Below are 21314 nucleotides of genomic sequence, written 5' to 3' on the forward strand. Positions count from 1 at the left end.
TCCTTTAATTAAGTGAATTATAGAATAAATGAGGGCTTCCCTGGTGGCACAGTGGTTGGGAGTCCGCCTGCCGATGCAGGGGACGCGGGTTCGTGCCCGGTCCGGGAGGATCCCACGTGCTGCGGAGTGGCTGGGCCCGTGAGCCATGGCCGCTGAGCCTGCGCGTCCGGAGCCTGTGCTCCGCGACGGGAGAGGCCACAGCAGTGAGAAGCCCGCGTACTGCAAAAAAAAAAAAAAAAAAAAAAAAGAATAAATGGAAGAATGAATGAATAGGGTTTTCTCCTTCTCCACCTTTTTCCCTTTGTCCCTAGGACTTATCTAACCAACTGTGTGATTTTTACTTATTTTTGTTTATTTTCTCTATCTACTGCTGAAACATAAGCACCACGAGGGCAAGAGTGTCTAAACACAGATATTTGTTGAATGATTGCTTCTCTTGTTTTAAAGACTGCCAAGAGGAGAAGTTTTGAAATTTTATCTGATAACCTCTTCGAAGTCACCTTATGACAGTCTTCCTTGAGATTAACTCAATTCTTGAGACATACACCTACTTTTGATTATTCTAGATCAACTGGAGCATTATTTACTCACAATCCTCACAAAAGGGTTTAGCAACTATTAATTGATCATTCTTTTCCTTCACGAGTGTGTATGCTAGCTTTCCTTCATGGGGAGAGAAAAACTAGTGAGTCAGTGGCAACCTGACAGTATACCTTTTTTTTTTTTTTAATAAATTTATTTGTTTGTCTTTACTTCTGGCTGTGTTGGGTCTTTGTTGCTGCGTGCGGGGTTTCTCTAGTTGCGGCGAACAGGGGCTACTCTTCGTTGCAATGCGTGGGCTTCTCATTGTCGTGGCTTCTCTTGTTGCAGAGCACAGGCTCCAGGCACGCAGGCTTCAGCAGTTGTGGTGCGAGGGCTCAGTAGTTGTGGCTTGCGGGCTCTAGAGCACAGACTCAGTAGTTGTGGCGCATGGGCTTAGTTGCTCCACGGCATGTGGGATCTTCCCGGACCAGGGCTTGAACCCGTGTCCCCTGCATTGGCAGGCAGATTCTTAACCACTGCGCCACCAGGGAAGCCCCAGCATACCTATTTTTGGTACTGATAAGCTGTTGCCACCCCAACCAGTGATGCAGCCAATTTCCTCAAATTTCTGGCCCACAGGAGTGAATAGATTCTTGATCCTTTGCTTCCCACAATGCATAGAAGGGACAGCCAAATTAGTCCTTCACTGCTGGACAACGCTGATGGAACTAAAAATGGGTTTATAACCCAAGAAAATGAACCCCAGGGCTGTCCAGAGTACTTTCCTGATACCTGGTGAGAGATTAACATGCCAGTCACATACATGCCCTTCAGGTTCAGTTCTGGGAAGGCCTTCAACATACCATTCTGTGATTTTCCCGAATAAAATGACAGACTTCGGTTATGCCTAAGGCTGATTCCTAGATTTTTTTTTTTCTGTGTTCACAGCATCTGGTACATTTTATAACCAAAATAAAATGTTTATTAGCTTCATTTATGAAAACAAACTCACTTAACATTTTAATTGGAAACAGTTCATATGGTCTGTTCAGTGGAAGCTCAGATAGGCAAAGTGCAATAAGCAGAATGAAATATCAACATATACGTCTCTGCATAAATCAACATGAAAAAGTATTTAAGATGTTTCAAATGGAAAAAGCAAGCTACAAAATAATAACTACAGTGAGAGTTCTCTGTTAAACATTGTTTCCTAAACTATTTATGTAGTACTATTATTTTTGCAAAAATGTTATTTTTTTGTAATACAAAACAGCAAAATTAATGATAATGTTTGGAAAAAAATATAATGTTCAAAACACATTTATTTTCTAAATCACTTTGAGGTTAATTTATATCAGATAATTTCAACAAATACAATGTTTAATGAAAAAACTGTGGTATACAGTGTAATTGTCTCTGGACAAACATCTTGTTTACAAATTAAGGAACAAAACTATTTCTTTTAATTAAATGTAGGTTTTAGAAAAACATTCATTACACATTACTACCGTAAAAAAAAAAAAAAGAATTCCCTAAGAATAGCTCTAGCATCCAGTGAAATCTTAAGAGGTGAACCAAAATGTTTTTTTCAATCATATTCAGAAAATCTAATGTGTTTACTTGCTTGTTGAGTCTTTTCGAGTCTGATCTTTTCGGCTTTGGTGATTAACTACAGAGAAAGAAATCAGAAATTAGAATGTACTGGATACGTAAAAAGAGAAAGATAATTATGACTAGAAAAATCTCATAACTATTAGCTTGAATAAAACTTCTTAAAAAGGGGAAGAAGAAAACAAATGAGATAATTAAGCTTACATCAAATCAGTTACAGAGAGAAGTGTCTAGATTATGGCTTATTAAATAGATACTAAACCTTTGAATTACCTAAGATCCTCTCATTTTAGTTCCAGATTACTAAAAAAATTTTCAATTAAAAATAACCATTCCACCAACAAGGACCTACTATACAGCACAGGGAACACTCCTCAATATTCTGTAATAAACGAAATGGGAAAAGAATTTGAAAAAAGAATAGATACATGTATATGTATAACTGAATCACTTTGCTCTACACCTGAAAGTAACACAACATTGTTAATCAATTATGCTACAATATAAAATTACAAAAAAAAAAAACATTCCATGCTCGTAATTTTTTTGACATTTTAGGAGGCTTAAGGACCAACATTTGTTGTTTTATAGTCCTTTGGGCTTGAGTATTAATTATCAAGACACTTCTTAAATGATGTGTGGTCTTTAATAATTATATTGTGCTTGAAAATTCATATATTATTTGAATGAGACAGCATATTTTGGGCTGAGTGCTACACAAAGGTTTGCTTACAAATTTAAAAAATATTCCAAATAAGAAACTGCTATTAAGAGTACTTATTAATTACACTCTTACATAAATACTTGAAAATTTTAAAGAAGGCAAATGAAATTATGTGGAATGCAGAAGAACATTTAAAATATCTTTACATTCCAGAAGTTTTCTTGATAAAAAAACTTAAGGTATCTTACTTAGCTTTGGAGGAAATGAAAATTTTATTCTCTTGAAAACACAGATTCTAATGAGTATTCATTAAAATAGTTTATTTAAACTGGTGATAAGTGGCCACTGGCAGGAAATCACTTTCAGATTAAACTAAAAGCCTTTTAATCAGTGAAGTGAGTCAAAATGTAAGTGTTTAAAACTGTCACACCGATATGCTCTTCACAGATTTTATGAATTCCACCTATACCTGCTTAATATCTAACCTATCAGTACTTTGTAAAGGAAAGAACATTTTGATAAAAACATTAAAAAATTCAAAAAAAAACATTAAAAAATTCAAATATGTTTTAAAAACTAAAGAGAAATGACAAAAGCCTTACTGTGTCTCCAGTACCTGTTATCTAATTTTACCAACGTGCTCAAAGCGATAGGGTACACTACAAAGATTTGGTCTGGGTAGAATGAATCAGACCCCTTTTGGCAGATCTTTCCTTCATCTTACTGATCTTTTGTCAGAGGTCTTAATTTAACTTATCTGTACTTGATTTTTATGGGTAAAAATATCATACATAGAAAATAAAATATTTCTACCAATTCTTTTGTCTTTTAATTCTGTGTAAACTGACCAGAGCTCAGGAAAGTTTCCCCAGTAGCCTTCTCCTCCACAATGTGAAAATAAGAACCAGGATTTTTTTTAGTGCTTTTTTTCCACTCAATTATGGACCAAGTATAATGTTACTGTGGAAACGGTAGGCTGGCATGTCAGTGAGGTATTTATGCTATACTTTTGGCTGCTAATTTTTTCTAAAATACTTAACTTCCATTACTAACATGCTTGCTTCCAGTACTCCAGCTAGTCTCACAATCTCCTTTCAAGACCTCTGCACTTTCTTCTTTTTTTTAAAAATATTTTTATTTATTTATATTTTTGGCTGTGTCAGTTCTTAGTTGCGGCACGCGGGCTTCTCTCTAGTTGTGGCTTGCGGGTTTTTTTCTCTCTAGTTGTGGCATGCAGGTTCCACAGCGCATGGGCTCTGTAGTCTGTGGTACTCGGGCCCTCTAGTTGAGGCGGCGGGCTCAGTAGTTGTGGCACACCGGCTTAGTTGCCCCATGGCATGTGCGATCTTAGTTCTCCGACCAGGGATCAAACCCTTGTACCCTGCATTGGAAGGCAGATTCTTTACCACTGGACCACCAAGGAAGTCCCAAGGCCTCTGCACTTTCTGTTGCCTCCGACTGGAAAGCTGTGCATCTACATTTTTTTTTTTTTTTTTTTGCCGTACATGGGCCTCTCACTGTTGTGGCCTCTCCCGTTGCAGAGCACAGGCTCCGGACGCGCAGGCTCAGCGGCCATGGCTCATGGGCCTAGCTGCTCCGCGGCATGTGGGATCTTCCCGGACCAGGGCACGAACCCGTGTCCCCTGCATCGGCAGGCGGACTCTCAACCACTGCGCCACCAGGGAAGCCGTGTGCATCTAAATTTTCCTGACTTGCTTGCTCACTTCCCTAAGGTCTCCTCTACTGTCACCTTTGCAGATAGAACTTCCCAGACAATCTCATCTCATGTATCCCATTATACTTTTGAGTTTTCTGTACAGCACATGTCATCATCTGACTTATTAATATATTACCTCTAAGCCTCAACAAAGAAGGGGACTTTGTTACTCACAGCTATATACTCAGTTCTTAGAACAGTGGCTAACACAAACTGGCACCAAAAATATTAATTAAATGAATTAAGAAAGAAGTAAACTAAATTACGGTCTAACCCCCTCTCCTCTGAGAAGCTTCTCTGTGTGGTACCTTTTTTTCATTTCATGAAATGAGCAAACTAGTTATATCCATAGCTTTAGCTAGGAGTCTATACTTTCAGAGGTTTATCACACAAATCATGTGTATGATAAACCTGATGGTGTAAGAGGTAAATGAGAACTCTCCCAATGATAGAACTACTCACTGCTTTCCAACCCAATTTATAAAATTCCCTAAGTCAGTGTTTATTTCCTTGTCTCAAATTTAATTTGTGGAGATGGAATCTTTCTGAAAAATAAACTTTCTGATTTCTAGTTTTAAAAATATATACAATTTAAATGAAATTTCACACCAATTAGAAGGATAAGCATTATTTAACAAAATGATTTCATTTCAGTTGTCAGTTCTGGATTAATGATTTTATTAACATTTAAATACTCTCAAGCAGGCTTTGAAATTAACACCTTATGGACCTGAAAGAGTCCTTAAGAAGGGAGGCCTCCCCATCTCAGCAAATTTAGTCCACATTCACAGAATTAACAAAGACCAGTAGAAAACCTCCTCCTAAATCATCTTAAATTCCAATGAATCCTAGGCTATCTAACGCTGATGAAAAAACTTAATTTTCCAATTAAAAAATAAACAACAAAGAATTTTATAAATAGGACCCTAAAGCAACAAACCTAGAACATAGGAAGTATGACCTTTCAAGTGCTAATCAATCATAAAAGGATGTACGTACATCGTTCCGTATTTTACCGATTTTTACAATATACATTAAAAAATTTATACTAGTAATATTACTATTATTATGTGCACATAATAGGGCACAGTTATTATGTGCCCTATTTTATTCTAAGCACTTTAAGATGTTCTAACCTTTACATGTATAATAATGTTTTAAAAGAATAAACTAGACAGCTTACTAGCAACAATAAATATCTGATAAATTTAGTGTCATTTAAAATAAAATTATTGAAAGAGAGGCTTGTTTTAAATTATTTAATGTACTTATTTAAGTTTGTTTCTTTCACTTGTCAGCTAGCCTAGAGAAAAAGGAATAAAGCTTACCGTTGCTACAGGGAATGTTATGCATAGTCTCTCAATCTTATCTGTGGAGGCTCATATTTTTAAAAAGTACAATCTAAATACATTGAGTTTTTTACCATTAAGACAATCTTTAAATAATCATTCACCACAAAGCCATAAATGAAAGCAGCCAGAAATTTAAATTACATCACTATTTTCTTTTTTAAAAAAGATAAACTTATATACCCTTGTGTGGAAAATAATTCTAATTTCGTATATTTCAAAATCTAGAGAAATAAAAAAAAAAATGCATTGATTACCTTCTCAGTGCCTCTTTTCTTTTCACGAGGCTGATTAAGTTTGGCCTGCCTATCTACCAAAATCTTCTGCCAATACCTCTGTTCATGGTCACCTTAAAAAAAAACAGAACAAAAAACCCCAAGAAAATGCTGATCATAAGGATACAGATGAAGAAACATATTCAAGGCTTTATATTGTCAACAACCGAACCGGAATAGTCTCATTTTATTAATGCTACTTTATGCATATTATAGTACCAAAAAAACCCAACAACGTAGTTTCATTAGCCAAACTCAGAAATTATAGAACAATCACCCCACAATAAGAATTGTTGAAAAAGAATGTTCTATAAAGTTTTACCAGAAAGAATCTCTAGTTTCCAGCAGTGTTTCTTTTTAATTTCCGTATATGCATTTATTACCGCTTGAGCATCGTCAGGAGTTTTAAATCTAGCATGGCATTCTGTATCTCCTTCCAGCAAATCAACATAAACAACTTCTGAGATTACTGCCAAGGTATCCTGCGTTAGAGTTTAGAAAGGCTTAAAGTAAATAATAAAAATGTTTCAATATAATTTTTAAATTATTCCAATGGCTGTACTAGAATCTATTATAAAATTGAGCCATATGTCATTTAAAATGAGGAGAAACTATCCTATATCAAACATTTCTTCTAAATATATACAAATGGGGAATTTCCTGGAGGTCCGGTGGTTAGGACTCTGTGCTCTCTCTGCTGAGGGCCCAGGTTCAATCCCTGGTCGGAGAGCTAAGATCCCATAAGCCACACAGTGCGGCCAAAAACCAAAAAAAAAACCACAAAAAAAACAGAAAACGAGAAAGAAAAAAAGCCCCCAAAACGAATGCTCTTAAAAAGTGACTTGGACAAAGCTGAGAACCAATTTAACATCAACTCTAATAATAACTTTCCTTCCTTCAACAGCATCCTTAAAATCTTAACTGGCATGGGAATATTGCATAAGGAAAAGAGATTTGTAGAGCGGAATGTACAAATACAACTCCAAATTCAGAAGAAGGTTTCCAAGTCTGGGTGTAGTTAAAGAGTAAAATTAAAAACAAACAAAATCGAAAAGGGATGAAGGAAGGTGGGTTTGCACTTACCTGTACCAAAACACTTATGACTTAAAATATATGTAACCTTTTTATAACCACTTGTGAAAAACATTTCAAGGAACATACAAAGTAGTTCCCAAGTAGTCTATGGGAATACAGATAGCTCAAGAGCTTTTATTCTCTGATAAAAACACCTAAGCAACCTCTTCTAAACAAGTTGAGTCACACAGCAAGGAAAAGTTTTACCTATAGGGCCTGCTGTGAGGGCAAATTAACAAGATTCCTGCATTCCTAGTCTTTTTTTTTTTTCACAGCAGGTTCTAGAGTGTACGCAATGCAATTATGCAGGAATGTTACACTAATTCTTAATTCATCAACTTCCATTCATAAAGCTAAAGAAATAACTGAAGGTTCCCAACTGGGGGAAAAAAGCCTTACCCACCTCACCTCCTTTAGTTTTAACCCAAAATTTCAAGGCACAACTAATTTAGATTACTTTTATTTATTTATTTAAAAACATTTATTATTTTCTTTGGCCCCGCCATGCAGCTTGTGGGATCTTAGTTCCCCGACTAGGGATTGAACCCGGGCCCTCAGCAGTGAGAGCGCGGAGTCCTAACTAGTGAACTGCCAGAGAATTCCCTAGATTACTTTTAGACATTGGATTTTTAAAGTATGAATTACAAAAAGAACTGAGCAATACCTGGAAATATTTTTTCATAAGAAAAGTTTATAAAGTAGTAAAAACCTGTGCTTATGTACAAGCCAGGGACTATATCTTAATTCATACCAACACTTAAAACACTGCCTATCACAAAATAGGCTCTTAATAAATGTATGCTAATTCAATGAAAAAAAAATTAAGAGAACTGGAGAGAAATATACCTGCTAATTCTTCCCATTTCTCTATCTATTCAGTATTAAATTTAGACACAAAGCAAGAAACTATGGTATGAAGTGATGAAATTTTAATGTGTTCATTGGTAGTAGTTAGAGTTTTATAATTGATTTATCAGACAGATTAGATTACTACAATTCAAAAGATATTTACTAAATATCCATTATAATGTCAGGCTAATCTCCGGATTTAAAACCCTTCTTAGAATGACAAATTAACCTGGTAATCACATGGGCAAGTCACAGACAGCAGTAACAATCGTAGCTCAGTTTTTGTTCCAGCAAAATGTAAGTAATTACTAACTTGGTTAATGCAGTTATTTTACGATTTTGGTGATCATAAATGAAGAATCTATAATTGACATAATTACCATTTAGATAATAAAAGCTATTTGATAAATATAATTAAACCTATGTCAGTCATTCCAAATAACAAACTTTGTGTAATTTTTCTGTTAAATATTTTTCAATCTGACTAACCACAGCAGCGTTTACATCCTCAATTTTTTATCCTTCTTATTTGAAAGTCTATACTGTGACCAAACTTGAAATGCAAGCTGGTAATACCAATTTGGGATTGACCAGGTTTAATACTGTAATGAGAATCTAAATTTTGTGTTAGTGACAGCTACAGGATTTTAGGGGATAGGGTTTCAGATGAAGAGTGCTTACAGATGGTTACAATGAGCAACCTTAATGGTTATGCGAGTCAAAAAATGTGACTGCTAAGAGTCTATGCAAAAGCAAAACAATATACTACATGGTGCTGATGTCAGTATAAGAATTTTAAATATATTTGCTACGTTACAGAACATGTTATATAGTTTAAAAAGAAAGCGTCTTACCTAAATGGGTGACAAGGTTTAAAAGTAAATAAAATATGGTACTCCCACTCAAAGGAATATGTGAATAAGAAAGGAATATTGCTGTGCTGGTACAAAATGCTGTAAAAGATAACTTTATAAAATGAAAAAAGAAGACTAGTACCATATGAATAGCAATTTAAAGTGTAAATTGTGTAGAAATAAAGATTTATTTGCATATGCATGTAAAAGTTTTGGAGCTTTGGAAAATAGTTCACACTTTTCTGTAATTGTTTCAAATTTTTAAAATAATCAGCATGGATTAAAAATACCAAAAATTTTTAAAAATAAAAAATTTAAAGGCTCTTTTCTCCAAAAAAACCCGTGCCTTTCAGGAAAAAAAATTTCTATTCCCAAGAGGATTCATTAACAGACAAAAATAAACTAAGCCCATGGTAAGTGAAAAATATGCATATTATCCCTTTTATTCCGAAATCGTTCTGACTTGTTTTAAGTCACAAAATCTTTTAGGAATCTATTGAAAGCTAAGAGCTCTAATGAAAACAAATTACAAATTCTCTAGTTTGCTCCAAACCAGACAACGGCAGATAATTACAATTTTATTTTAAAAATTATTTCAAACCAACTCTAATGTTGATTAAATATTTAAAAAAGTTTTCCTAAGAAACTTTCCTAAAATCTAGTTTCTCTAGGTTTTTCTGAAAACAGAGGAAGTCCCCTAAAAAATGAATACTGGAAAACATTTTACTTTATCTACCCTATTAGTTATAATAACTATAGTACGGTTTCCTTATCCAACTATACAACCACCATTAAGGGCACCAATAAAAATAAGTACAAATTGTTTTTTTCCTATAAATGGATTAAACTATATTCACTGTAAATTTGATCCAGTGAGGAATTTCAGTCTTTAGAATTTGCTTCAAGTCAAACTTAAGGGTTATTATGGAATCAAAACCAGTAATCAGTTTATCACAAGAGAACAAATTCTAATTTGATTTGCTTCATTTTCCACATTCAAAACACCTTCACATGGGGGAGTTTTTTAGAGGAAAGAGAAACAACTATCCTGGGGATACAAAAGCATTACCCTGACTTGTTTCCTGCCAGGTAAAGGCTCAGCGCTAATGATCTTCACAATCACACCACTCACAAACTGTGGTCCTGCTGCATTAACCTTCTCCTGGGGACCACCCTCTTCACTGTCTGCTGTTTGAAAAGAAGAAGACCAGAAATAAATCTCTTACACTTAATAATTTAACCCTTAGGAGGCCCACTTTAGAATAACAATAATGATTTCTCAGCCTGATTTAAATAATTAAATTTACTCATAAAGTCATCATGTTGTAAGTTATACTATTTATTGCAGATCAGCATGAAGTAAAATACAAAAACCTTTATTATTGTAAATGCAAACTTTTACCATTAGAAGAGCACCTGTAAAATCTTAATTAAAAAAAAAGCTCCTTTACAATGAACCAAGTAACAAAGTGCTTTACTAAGTGAAGAAATAAACAGGCATAGGATAATATATAAGAATATTGTATATAAATTACAATTCAAATGTGAAATTTATATTTTCAACTTACAGGAATTTAAAGTATATGCTAATATTGAAGATTTCACAAAAATCTTGTTTTAATTTGTTCCTGCTTGTGGTTAATACCAAGGAGTAACATGTCAGGTGAGAAATTATCATCTTTGTTTCTATAAACCTGCTCAACTCAAACTAGGCACTCATTACTAAATTTGATTAATAATGAAAACTGTAGAGAAAACTTATATGATTAAAAAAGATTGTTTAAAATGAACCCTTCAAATATTCTTATGTTAAGAATAAATCACGTCAGGACAACTTGACAAATCAGTAATTTTTCTAATAACAAGCATTGTATAATCAAGTTTTTAAAACTAAAGTTTATCATATAATAACTCAGAAAGTACATTTAGTGTAAGTACAATATAATGATACAAAAACTATCACAGTGATGCTTACTTTTTTCATTTTTCATTTCGGACTTAGTAGGTGCTCCATGGTTTGTTTCCATTTCTGACTCTAATTTTATTTGGGATATTGTTTTTTTTAAAGAAGCCATGCTAGCTTTTTGCAGTGCTAAATACTCTTTTTTCAAATCCAGCCATTGGGTCCTATAATGAAAAAACACTGTAGTTTTAAAATAGTGACAATAGATCATTAAATAAAAAGTAAGTATCTAATACAGACATTCAGTGACTTACAATCACTCCTCCTCCCAACCTTTCTTTCTTTAAACACTTACACTCAAATTATTTCCTGAGTTCTAAGTCCATCTGGCAAACAAACAAAGGGGAGTTCCCTTTGCCCCAACATTCAGATTAAATGTTTTATATTTGATGATTCAATTCTTGAGTATGTTTCAAATATCTGAATTGATGAAACTAAAAGTATTGAATTAATTAACTAGTAACATTTACTAGAAAAGTCAGTCAACTTTGGGGAAAAAATGAGAAATTAAAATTTAAAGATTTGTTAAACTGCTTCCAATTTGAGAGACAACATTCCTTAGTATTTACTTGAGTCAAAAGGAATTTCTAAGAAGAAAAAAACACCCCATGGAAGCAATTTATTTATTTACATACATTTAACGTGTAAGATGTTTCTTCAAACAGCTAGAGCTCCTCCAGATAGAAACACAATGCCTCGCCTGGCTCTGCAGGAGTACTCATTGTTACCCTAATCTATGCCATCAAACAAGCAGATAGGGGATTTTTTTTTTTTTTTTTTAAAGAGGAGAATATCTGTGGTAATGGTTTTAGCTGTTAACATTGACATCTGTATACTTCAAAAAAAAAAAAAAGTATCCAGACCCACCCAGGACCATACATTCCCTGAGAGCTGATACATTAGAATAACAAAGGGCTCTTGTAATGATTCTCTGAGATAAAAAGGCAAAAGGAATTCAGGAGTTAAGAATAGTATAAATAGAAGTACCCAAAGTCCTTGCCTTTTAACCCTCCAAGAGGAAAACTGGATTCTTTGGAAAGTAATCCAGGAAGGTTAAGAAAAACTCTCTTCTAAAAGGTATGCCATTTGCTTTCTTCTACTTATCTCTCACCCCTTGAGTAGATGGACTCCCTTTAACTTTAACATGGAAGTACTTTCTGTGACTTTTAAAATAGTAAGTGCTTCCATGTTTTAGTAGAAGTGAATCCAAATTATGCCTCCGGATTCGAGATGGCAACCTTTCTAATTTACAGAAGCCAAGGGGATCCCCTTTGCTTTAACATGGGGGTACCTGCTGTGTAAAACAAAAGTAAGTGCTTCCATGTTTCAGTGGAGGTGTCCCCAAACCGACACTTTCAAGGATTCAGATCTATTTTTATAGGATTAAACTGTTGAAACTGGCTACTAGTGAAGCTCTGAAAATAAAATAATGAAAATACAGCATTGCTTGTTAAATTTTGAATAAAGGATAAAAATATATAATCCTTACAATGAAATTTTACTTAATTTAACTTCATATATCTTTGTCGGACAGGTCCAAACTGACGCGTTTGTTCTGATCCCAGATTATTTTCTAAATTTCCTTTACAGGTCAAAGGACATTCATGATTTTTATTTTTCTTCCCAAGACTGGGCTTCCCACCACTTAAACGTGGATGTACTTGCTTTGAAACTAAAAAAGTAAGTGCTTCCATGTTTTAGTGATGGTAAGTCTTCCTTTTTCATTTTAACTTCAAGAAAACTTCAGGAGTACTTAACTGAATGGCCGGTCTATGATACATTAAAGCTGTGCTTCTAAATCTATTAAGGAACACCCTCTACTTTAACATGGAGGCACTTGCTGTGACTTGATAAAAAATAAGTGCTTCCATGTTTTAGTGTGGTGGTTCCTTTTTAAACCCCAATCGTGTTAAAGCAACTTGTCTGCAGATCATGGCTTCAGGCCATTACTGTTGCTAATATGCAACTCTGTTCAATACAAATTGGAATTGCACTTTAGCAATGGTGATGGAGTGTGTCAAATGCCAACAATATAATTTGTACCGCTGACTTACTTTGATAGTACTCGTAATGGTATAACCTCTTCTCCCATTTTATGCCTCTCTTTATGTTTTTTCTTATGCTTTCTTTTTGCTTTCAAGAGGGATCCATCTTTTATATCTCCAGTGTCTTTTTCCTCTTCAGTAGAGACTTCTAATTCTAAATTAAAAAATAAAGTCGTGAGTTAAGAAAAAAAGAACCTTATTTATCTAATCGTAAGCTTAAAGTTAGAAATACCTTTGTTTTCTTTACAAACTTCTGAAGCTTTTTTAATGTCTTTCTGAGCCACTTTTTTAAGTTTTGATTTGGGAGTTAGGTAATCTGCATCTTCAGAGCTACTTCTCTTTCTCTTCCCTGTTTTGCCTAAAGGTAAGCTGGATACTTCAGTTCTTTCTCGTTTTTTCTTCTTCTTTGTGGGTGGCTTTTGGGCTTCAGTAACCTCTACTTCAGAGCCCTCAGATGTGGTCCTCGATCTTTTTTTACAGACGCTTTCCTTGCTTGGGTCCATATGTGACTCTTTGGTCTGGATACTGTCTTCTTTCTTCATTCGGCCTTTCTTCTTCTTTTTCTTTTTCTTTTCTTCTGTAACAATTTTATCTTTTTATTATTTATTATTTTACTTCAACTACATCTACTTTAAAAATATTTAATAACTCACCAGCTACTCTAAGGGCAGGAATGGGCTTGTTTTTCACTGTCTTGGGAAATACACCAGGTTTTCTTGGTGCTTCCTCTGGTGGGTTATTAAGAAACTGAAATGAAATAAAATTTTGTTACTATTTAAAACAGTTGGTTATTTTCTTTTCCTTTGTTTTAGGTTCTGGACCTACCTCAATAGCTTTTGCTGCTTGTTCTTTTGTCTCAAATTCCACAAAGGCAAATCCCTTTGGATCTCCAGTAGACTTATAATGTGGTATACTTATATAAACAACATTGCCACATTTCCCAAATACTCTTTCAATCCAGCTGTGATTAACATTTTTGGGAAGTAATTCCTATGATAAATTAGAAGCAATATTAAATAAAATGTTAAATCTTAAAATAAAGTTTTACTTAACTGAATATTAAAATGTTTCTGTTGTTTTTTTGGGGACAACACTTCTGAGCTTTTCCAGAAAAATGGCTCACCACATACACAGTCCGCTCATCCTCATCCTTTGGTCTTTCACCCAGAGGCTTTTTTCTCCTGATTCTGGTGCCTTCTAAATCCAGCTTTAAAACAGTAAATAAGGTTAATACACTAATACAATATAATGTGACATAATAAGTTGTAACAATTCTTACCTCTACAACAGCTGAATTTTTCAGTGCTCTGGCTATTAACTTTCCATCAGTGGTCAATTTTTTCATTTTGTTGAATGACACGAGAAGTGATATATCAACATCTAATGAAAACAAGTTAAAGTGAATAAATATAATTAAAAAGAAAACATTAAAAATATAAACATTAAAAAGAAAAAGAAAAAGAAAACATTAAAAATATAAACCAGCAGGATAAAATGGTACTTGGGATGAATTAAATCTGCCCCTTAAGTTAGACACAGCCTTACTGGTCACAGTTATACATTCATAACAGAAAATTGATACAACTTCCCTTCAAAACTAGTCAAAGGTGTTTTGAAATGTAGACTAGGTAAAATGCCTTTCTGTCTGAATCCTGCACATACCTCTATGCATTCTCAAATAAACATGCGTGGTAAATGTTCATCTGCTTTGAAGTTGCTAGAGGCCTAGTGAGTCTTTAACTGTAAAAATATAAAGGCTATATAAAAAGTGGCCTACAATAGTTCTCGTAAAATTATACACATTACACAAGCGTAGTGGAGTTGATGCTATATATACACTACATTATAGAATTACATACACTATCTTAGAAGTAGATACACCTCTTAAAACTAGTTCAATTATACACTGAAGCAAACTTACATCCATCTCTAGATTTTTCTATCTGCTCTCGAAGAAATCTATCCTTGTGAAGATTTGCATCTCCAAACCAGAAGTCCACCTGCTTTGCAATATCTGCAAGCACCTGTTTTACCCGAGACCTTTTCTTTTTTTCTACTTCTTTTTTCTTTTCAGTGCTTTCCTCTTCCAGTGCTTTTTCTTGATTTCCACTTCCAGTTTCCATTCCTGTCAACTGGGAAAAGGTAAATATCAACTCAGTACAAGTAATTAGTAATACGGAAAAAATATTTAGTTTAGCCTTTGACTGAAGGGAAATGGACTCAAATTTGACTGCCAGAGAACAAACTTCAGGGGAACACTTCATTTTTCACCATCAGCTGAGGAAACTTTCATTGGTCTTCTTGAGTGGTTTTTTTTTTTTAGTTCTTTCTCATTCACTTCTCATTTGGCCTTGTTTTTACTTTAAAAATAATTTACCTCCTATGTTATGGAGCACAGCTTCAGGATTTTATGTCTTAAACTGCAGAACCAGATTATCCTAGTATAATTTATGTCTACATTTATATCTCAAAGTATATCATTAGGAACTGAAACATTTTGAAAAACCTCAAAAAAGTTATTTGCATTTTAAAATACAACTTCTAATGAAATAAAAATTGATTCTTGATTTTTAAAAATGTTAATTTGTTTACTAGAAGCAGAATTCAACTAATAAGTCACAGAATCCACCATCTCTTTTTCAGGTGACCTTCCTGTCCCAGTGTTTATTTCTTGGTCAGCAACTTTCAACCCCCTCATTCCTCAAGTCACTGTGCATGCTTCTTTGCTCCCTCCGCTCCAGCCATGCTGCTTTTCTAGCTGTAGCTACAACTCAGCTGGCAAACTGAACTGAGGGATTTTTGAATCTTGCTATTCTTTCTAAAATTATCCCCTAGATAACATGGCTTGCTTCCTCACTTGCTTAAGTCTTGTTCAAATGTCACCTCAGTGAGATCTCCCATAACCCTATTACTATACATTTGTTTATTCTTTATCCTTCCTAGAATGTAAGATTGATGAAATCAGATTTTTGTCTCTTTTGCTTACTGGTGAATCCCCAGTCCCTGGTACACAGTACTCATTCAAAAATTTGTTGAATGAATTGTGTCATCTTAGTTGAATCACTAAAGGTATGCACACAAAAATGAGTAGATGAGCAAAGGCTTAACATGAGGCCTGGGGTGATGCAGCCTTGCCTAAGAATAATCTCGGTCTCCCATAACATGGTTTTTTGGAAACAGGAGCATTAAGACAAATGGGGAGAGTCATCTGTCTCCTCTGTCGCACTGGGTTGGGCGCTGCTATTAGCTGGTATGCAGTCCTTAAGGCTGTGACCAGAATGACACAGTAGATTGGTGGGCAAAAGGGCTAAAGCTTTTACATATCAAGGTGACCCAAAACACCGTTTGCCTTTATCTGTGGAAGCCATACTTGTCTACTGTAGATGGCAGGGCTGGGGGCAGGGGAAGCAGTGGATTTGAGTAAATGCTGGGGCTAGGACTCCAGATGAGATGAAGATTCTGTCTCCACTGTATCTTCTGCCTTGTATCCTTTAAAGCTCAGTAAACACAGTATTAGATTAAAGCCTATTTGTGTCTCCTGAGTCTGACTGTCAGCTAGAATCTGTCACTGCAGCAGTGATGTTGCAGACAGTACCAGAAATAGTGTTTCAAAGTGACATCCGGTAAGAGGGTACAAAGCCATTAATGCATTTCACTTCAATCTCCAACTAAATATGCCAAAGTCAATAGAAGAGTATTCTGGTATTTTTAAAATAGGCTTCCGCTGATTGGCTAAGCACCAAGTTTTTAAATATACAAGTAATGAAGTATTAATTTAGATGATGCTAGCATAACTCATAAAATGGAGGAATATGGGGCTTCCCTGGTGGCGCAGTGGTTGAGAGTCCGCCTGCCGATGCAGGGGACACAGGTTCGTGCCCTGGTCCGGGAGGATCCCACATGCTGTGGAGCGGCTGGGCCTGTGAGCCAGGGCCGCTGAGCCTGAGCGTCCGGAGCCTGTGCTCCGCAACGGGAGAGGCCACAACAGTGAGAGGCCCTCGTAACGCAAAAAAAAAAAAAAAGGAGGAATATGTCAGAATTAATCATTAGAAAGACAATCAGGTGTCATTCAGTGCTGCATAACCACAGTCCTCACCTCGCACTCCCACTCCAACCCATCCTGTCAGGCTTTCCTTTCCACCTTTCTAATGAAACTGAAAACAATTATCTCCGCTGTCTACCGGACCTCTCAGCAGCATCCGCAGTCGGTAACTCCCTCACTGAAAACGTTTTCTTCCTTTAGCTTCCAGGAGCATTCTTCTCAATTTCCTTTTCCGGACCCTCCTACTCCGCTCTACTTTTACATGCTGCCTAGGATTGCATTCAGTCCTGGGCCCCCTTCTTATCTACACAGACCTCCTTTCAGAGGGTGTCTGGCTTGAAGCTCCTTGGCTCTATGCTGATGTTTCACAAATCTATCTTTTCCCTGACTTTTCCCATTAGCTCCCCATTCCAACATGGAACTGTCCATTTGACCTCTTCACTTGTTTATTTCTTGCGTATCTCAAGCTTAAATTGGCAGAAATTGAACTCTCTAATTTTAACAAACCTATTTTTTGCCTAGTTTTCCCCACCTCAGAAAACACCAGTGACAAAATTGCTGAGAGGGCAAAAACACTGAAATTCTTAATTCTTCTTTCCTCACACCCCATAGCCAATTCATTAGCATTTCTGTTAGCTCTACCTTTTCGAAATACATACTGAATATGAATCTTTCTCATTTCTTCCATCACAACCACCTGTTCCAAGCTATCACGGTGTCTTGCCTGAACTTCTGCAAACACATCCTAACATTTGCTTGCTTCTACTCTTCTTCCATTATCATCAATTTTCCAGATAGCAGCTGGAATAATCATTTAAATATGTACATAAAATGTCAATCTCTTGAACAAAATCCTCCACACGTTTCTTATCACACTCCGAATAGAATCCAAAATCCTTACTGTGGCCTACAGGCCCTATTCCATCTGGCCTGGGGATCTCGCTCTAACTTCATCACTTGCAACTTCTTCCAGGGTGCTCATTCCAACCACAACATACCATCTTTTTGTTCCTTTTTAAACAAGCTAAGGCCATTCCCATCTCAAGGCTCCTGTTGCTCTCTAGCTTCCCTGCCACACCTGCAGGGATTACTTCCTTGTTCATTCAGGTCTCTGCAAATGTCACTTTCTCAAAGAGGCTTTCTCTTTCACCCAATCTAAAATATCCCCTCCCAGCCAACCTTAACCCTACCCGCCCCCTTAGTCACCACTTTCTACACTTGTATCCTCTTATCCCTAACTGGAATTATAATTCTATTGCCTGTCTGCCTCACAAGAATAAAACACTATGAAGGTAGAGACTTCAGTTTGATCACAACCTCAGCATTTGTTGAATAGCTAAATAATATATCTAAAAGGATCTAATAAACTGTAAAGTGTTAAGCATTTCAAGTTATTTTGTTAGGGGGTCAAATGTAGGGTATGACTGTCACTACAGCAGGGTCCACGCTAACTTTCCTTCTTAAAAAACTACAAATTATAGAGGGCAGACTACCAGCTCTCCACTTCTTTGCATCGTCAAAGCCACCATCTAAGGAAATAGCGGACAGAACTGCATAAACACAGAAAGTCACAATTCTCCCAGAAATCAGACTTTTCCCATCATTCTCATATCTCAGCCCAGATACTCTCCTTCTTTCCTTCTCCTAAAGAATTTTTTGTGGCTTGGAGAATTAAGTTCAGAAAATCTTGCCTAGTGTGAATAACACTCATCTGCAAATTTTAATCTTAAAAATATATTCTATAGATAATCAAATATACCTTCACTTTAGGGGAAGACATGAATTAAACAGGAAATAACAAGCTATGGTACAAGTTAGCTTCCCTACACAATGGTTGCAGAAGATCAGGAAGTTACATGGCAGTATTTTTGTTACAATTTTGATCTTCATAGTTTACTTTCTCAATGTCCTATGATAACAAATATGTGTGTTGTCATTCCATATATTCCAAATCAAACTTATTATCTTTCTTACCCATGACTGTTCTTCTCACCATCCTCATTTTATTTAAGGATGACATATTCCACTTAGTTAACCAAGCAAGCTATTTACTAGCTGTATGAATTTTGAGCAAGTTACCTCATCTTTCTATGGTCTATAAAATGTGAATAAAAATTATACCTGCATAATAGAGTTGTAAGAATTAATCAAAATAAATAAACCATTTCCCATTGCTGCTATATAGCACACACTCAATAATATGTAAGCATTATTATTTATTATCATTTTATCATTTACCAATCTGTTATTAAGTACTATCAATGCAACCTTTGGAATGGCTCTTATCTCCATCCACTGTTTTCCACAACTACTGTCACAACAGTATGGAACTAGTTTAGAAATTGTTCTAGAAGTCATCCATCCTTCACAGAAGCTGTGTAACTTGTCTAAAACACACATCTAATTTTCTGACTCTGACATTAAAACTTCCAACATTAGAAACTCCTCAGCACCTTCTAGTAACATAATCTGTGGTTTTAAAAAATTGTTAAATGAATGAACTGGTTTCATGGGTTTTAAACAAATAAAAGTTACCGTGTAACAATGTCAGTTACTTTACATACGTTGTTCTAAATCCTCATAATCCCTCTAGGTTCTTTTAACTTCTTTTTACAAAGGCTCAAAGATTAAGTGACTTGCCTAAAGCTAGCTGGGTAAGTAAGCTCAGGTATGCTTGACTCCCACACTGCCTACCTCTTAGTAGACCTTCTTGCAACCTGTTACCATGTGCTCTATGTTCTGACTCAGAAATCCTTAATCTGAAGCCCATGGAATTTGCGAGGGATTTCAAGAATTCTTGTGAATCCCATGAAATTTTCAAAAGATAAATTTTAAAGAAAAGGTGAAATCATGACTCTTCTACATATATAAAATGATCACATGTCAAAGATTTTATTTAAGCAATTAACCAGGGAACTAGCCAAGTGTTAAAAACCAGGAGTTTTTAACTCCTGGTTAAAAGGAATTACTCAAAAACTCCTTTTCAAAGGAGAACTCAAAAATTAGACATGCACAAGTACAAGCAATCAGGAATGTTGAAATGAATTTGTTAAAATAGATTGCAATACTAATCAAGGCAATAATTGCAAGACTGATTTCCATTATTGTTTTCTACAACTTACACAATTGTAAAATAGCTCAATGACGATGAAAGGCAGAGATAACCTTGAACAGTGAGCTAGACAAGACACCACATATATGTGTGTGTGAATGTATATATATATATATATAATGGGCCATTTCAACGTCTTCCACAATTTTTCTTAGAAAAAGTTGTAGCAAAATGTTTTCACATGTACATGCATTTTCCTGGGAGGCTCATCCACAGCTTTAAAATCATGTTTTAAAAGGAAATGGTGTGCCCAAAAGGTTAAGAACCACTGTTCTAGTCACAGCTGACTATTCAGCAGTACCCAAAAACTTTCTTGTCTCTTGGGCCTTCGCTTTAAATGAGTCTTCTCGTCTTCCTTGCCTTATAAACTTCTATACAATTTTCAAGGCCCAGGTTAAATGGTATCTTACTCTTTCTAGCCTTCCACTACCACGTCTCCCGTAATCAACTGCCTTCTCATCTGTTTTCTCTTAAGCAAGTCTATTAACGTACTCGGTACACTATTTAACGCTTATTATTTGTTCCTTCCATAACTGGATTTTCAGCTCTCTGAATGACAAGGACTAAAGTTCTGAGAAAGAAAATGACTTAATTTTAAAATACAAGTCCTCACATTCGGATTCTTTTAGCCAGCAAAACTCGAACCTGTGAAGTAAAGCAATTTCACTTTTGACTACTGCCTCTCTCGGTACCCGTGCTTCCGCACGGACGCCGCCAAACGCTGGACGGCCCCGAACCTTCCAACACCGGACAACACGCGCCCCCAATCACTGAAAATTGGGAACTACAAGGGCTGCCGGAGGACTTTTGCGCGTGCGCACAGAGCACTACGACGAGCAAACTGATGGTTGATGGGAGGGGGCGGGGTGAGGACAGATGATAGAATGGGCTGCATAAAAAAGGACTGAGAGAAATTCAGACCTCACCTAACCTGGGCGACCCTATAGTCCACTTAGAACTTACTCCGTCCAATTCCCAAAATACAGGGCCAGAGACTGCGTCCTTCAGTCCTTCGCGTCTCCCGATCCTTAAAGTCGTAGTTGTTTTCGCGTCATAGGAGGAGCGACACCGTTCTTCCGTACGCCTCGGAAAAGACAGGCCCAGCGACTGTGCGTCTGTCGTTTACGTCACAGGCGTGGGCTGCCTCAGCGTGCGGGGCGGGGCATCGGAGAAGGCGGCCGCTGAGGAGGCTCGCAGACGATGAAGAATTTGATTGGCGGTTTGAAAACGGCGGTTC

At 36.0% G+C, this 21314-nt stretch overlaps 1 protein-coding gene across 3 annotated transcripts; it reads right to left on the minus strand.

Annotated features, from left to right (window-relative positions):
- Nucleotides 1-1826: 1826 nt before the first annotated feature.
- LARP7 (La ribonucleoprotein 7, transcriptional regulator) lies at nt 1827-21200 on the minus strand. Of its 3 annotated transcripts, none has more exons than XM_067735278.1 (13): nt 21041-21200; nt 14845-15055; nt 14203-14303; nt 14047-14130; nt 13749-13913; nt 13577-13670; nt 13156-13497; nt 12933-13077; nt 10891-11042; nt 9985-10103; nt 6461-6620; nt 6121-6212; nt 1827-2191 (listed from the first exon to the last, which is right to left on the minus strand). In XM_067735278.1, exons 2-13 carry the CDS (start codon nt 15044-15046, stop codon nt 2111-2113), a joined length of 1737 nt encoding a protein of 578 aa, XP_067591379.1. In that variant the 5' UTR covers nt 15047-15055; nt 21041-21200; the 3' UTR covers nt 1827-2110. The 3 variants fall into 3 exon arrangements, with proteins under 3 accessions (XP_067591379.1, XP_067591378.1, XP_067591377.1); XM_067735277.1 differs by having other exon boundaries at nt 13156-13500; XM_067735276.1 differs by having other exon boundaries at nt 13156-13500; nt 14047-14303.
- Between the last annotated feature and the right edge of the window lie 114 nt (nt 21201-21314).

The sequence above is a fragment of the Pseudorca crassidens genome, chromosome 4 (assembly GCF_039906515.1).
Source record: "Pseudorca crassidens isolate mPseCra1 chromosome 4, mPseCra1.hap1, whole genome shotgun sequence".
Lineage (NCBI taxonomy): Eukaryota > Metazoa > Chordata > Mammalia > Artiodactyla > Delphinidae > Pseudorca > Pseudorca crassidens.

Excerpts from the sequence above, each read along its gene's own strand:
- LARP7 (XM_067735276.1), bottom strand. The coding sequence starts at position 15,046 with ATGGAAACTGGAAGTGGAAATCAAGAAAAAGCACTGGAAGAGGAAAGC. Across the intron at positions 10,104-10,890 it reads CGAAATGAAAAATGAAAAAA|CAGACAGTGAAGAGGGTGGT; the intron begins GTAAGCATCACT and ends CTTTTCAAACAG. Across the intron at positions 6,213-6,460 it reads GAAACTAGAGATTCTTTCTG|GTGACCATGAACAGAGGTAT; the intron begins GTAAAACTTTAT and ends TTTTTTTTTAAG.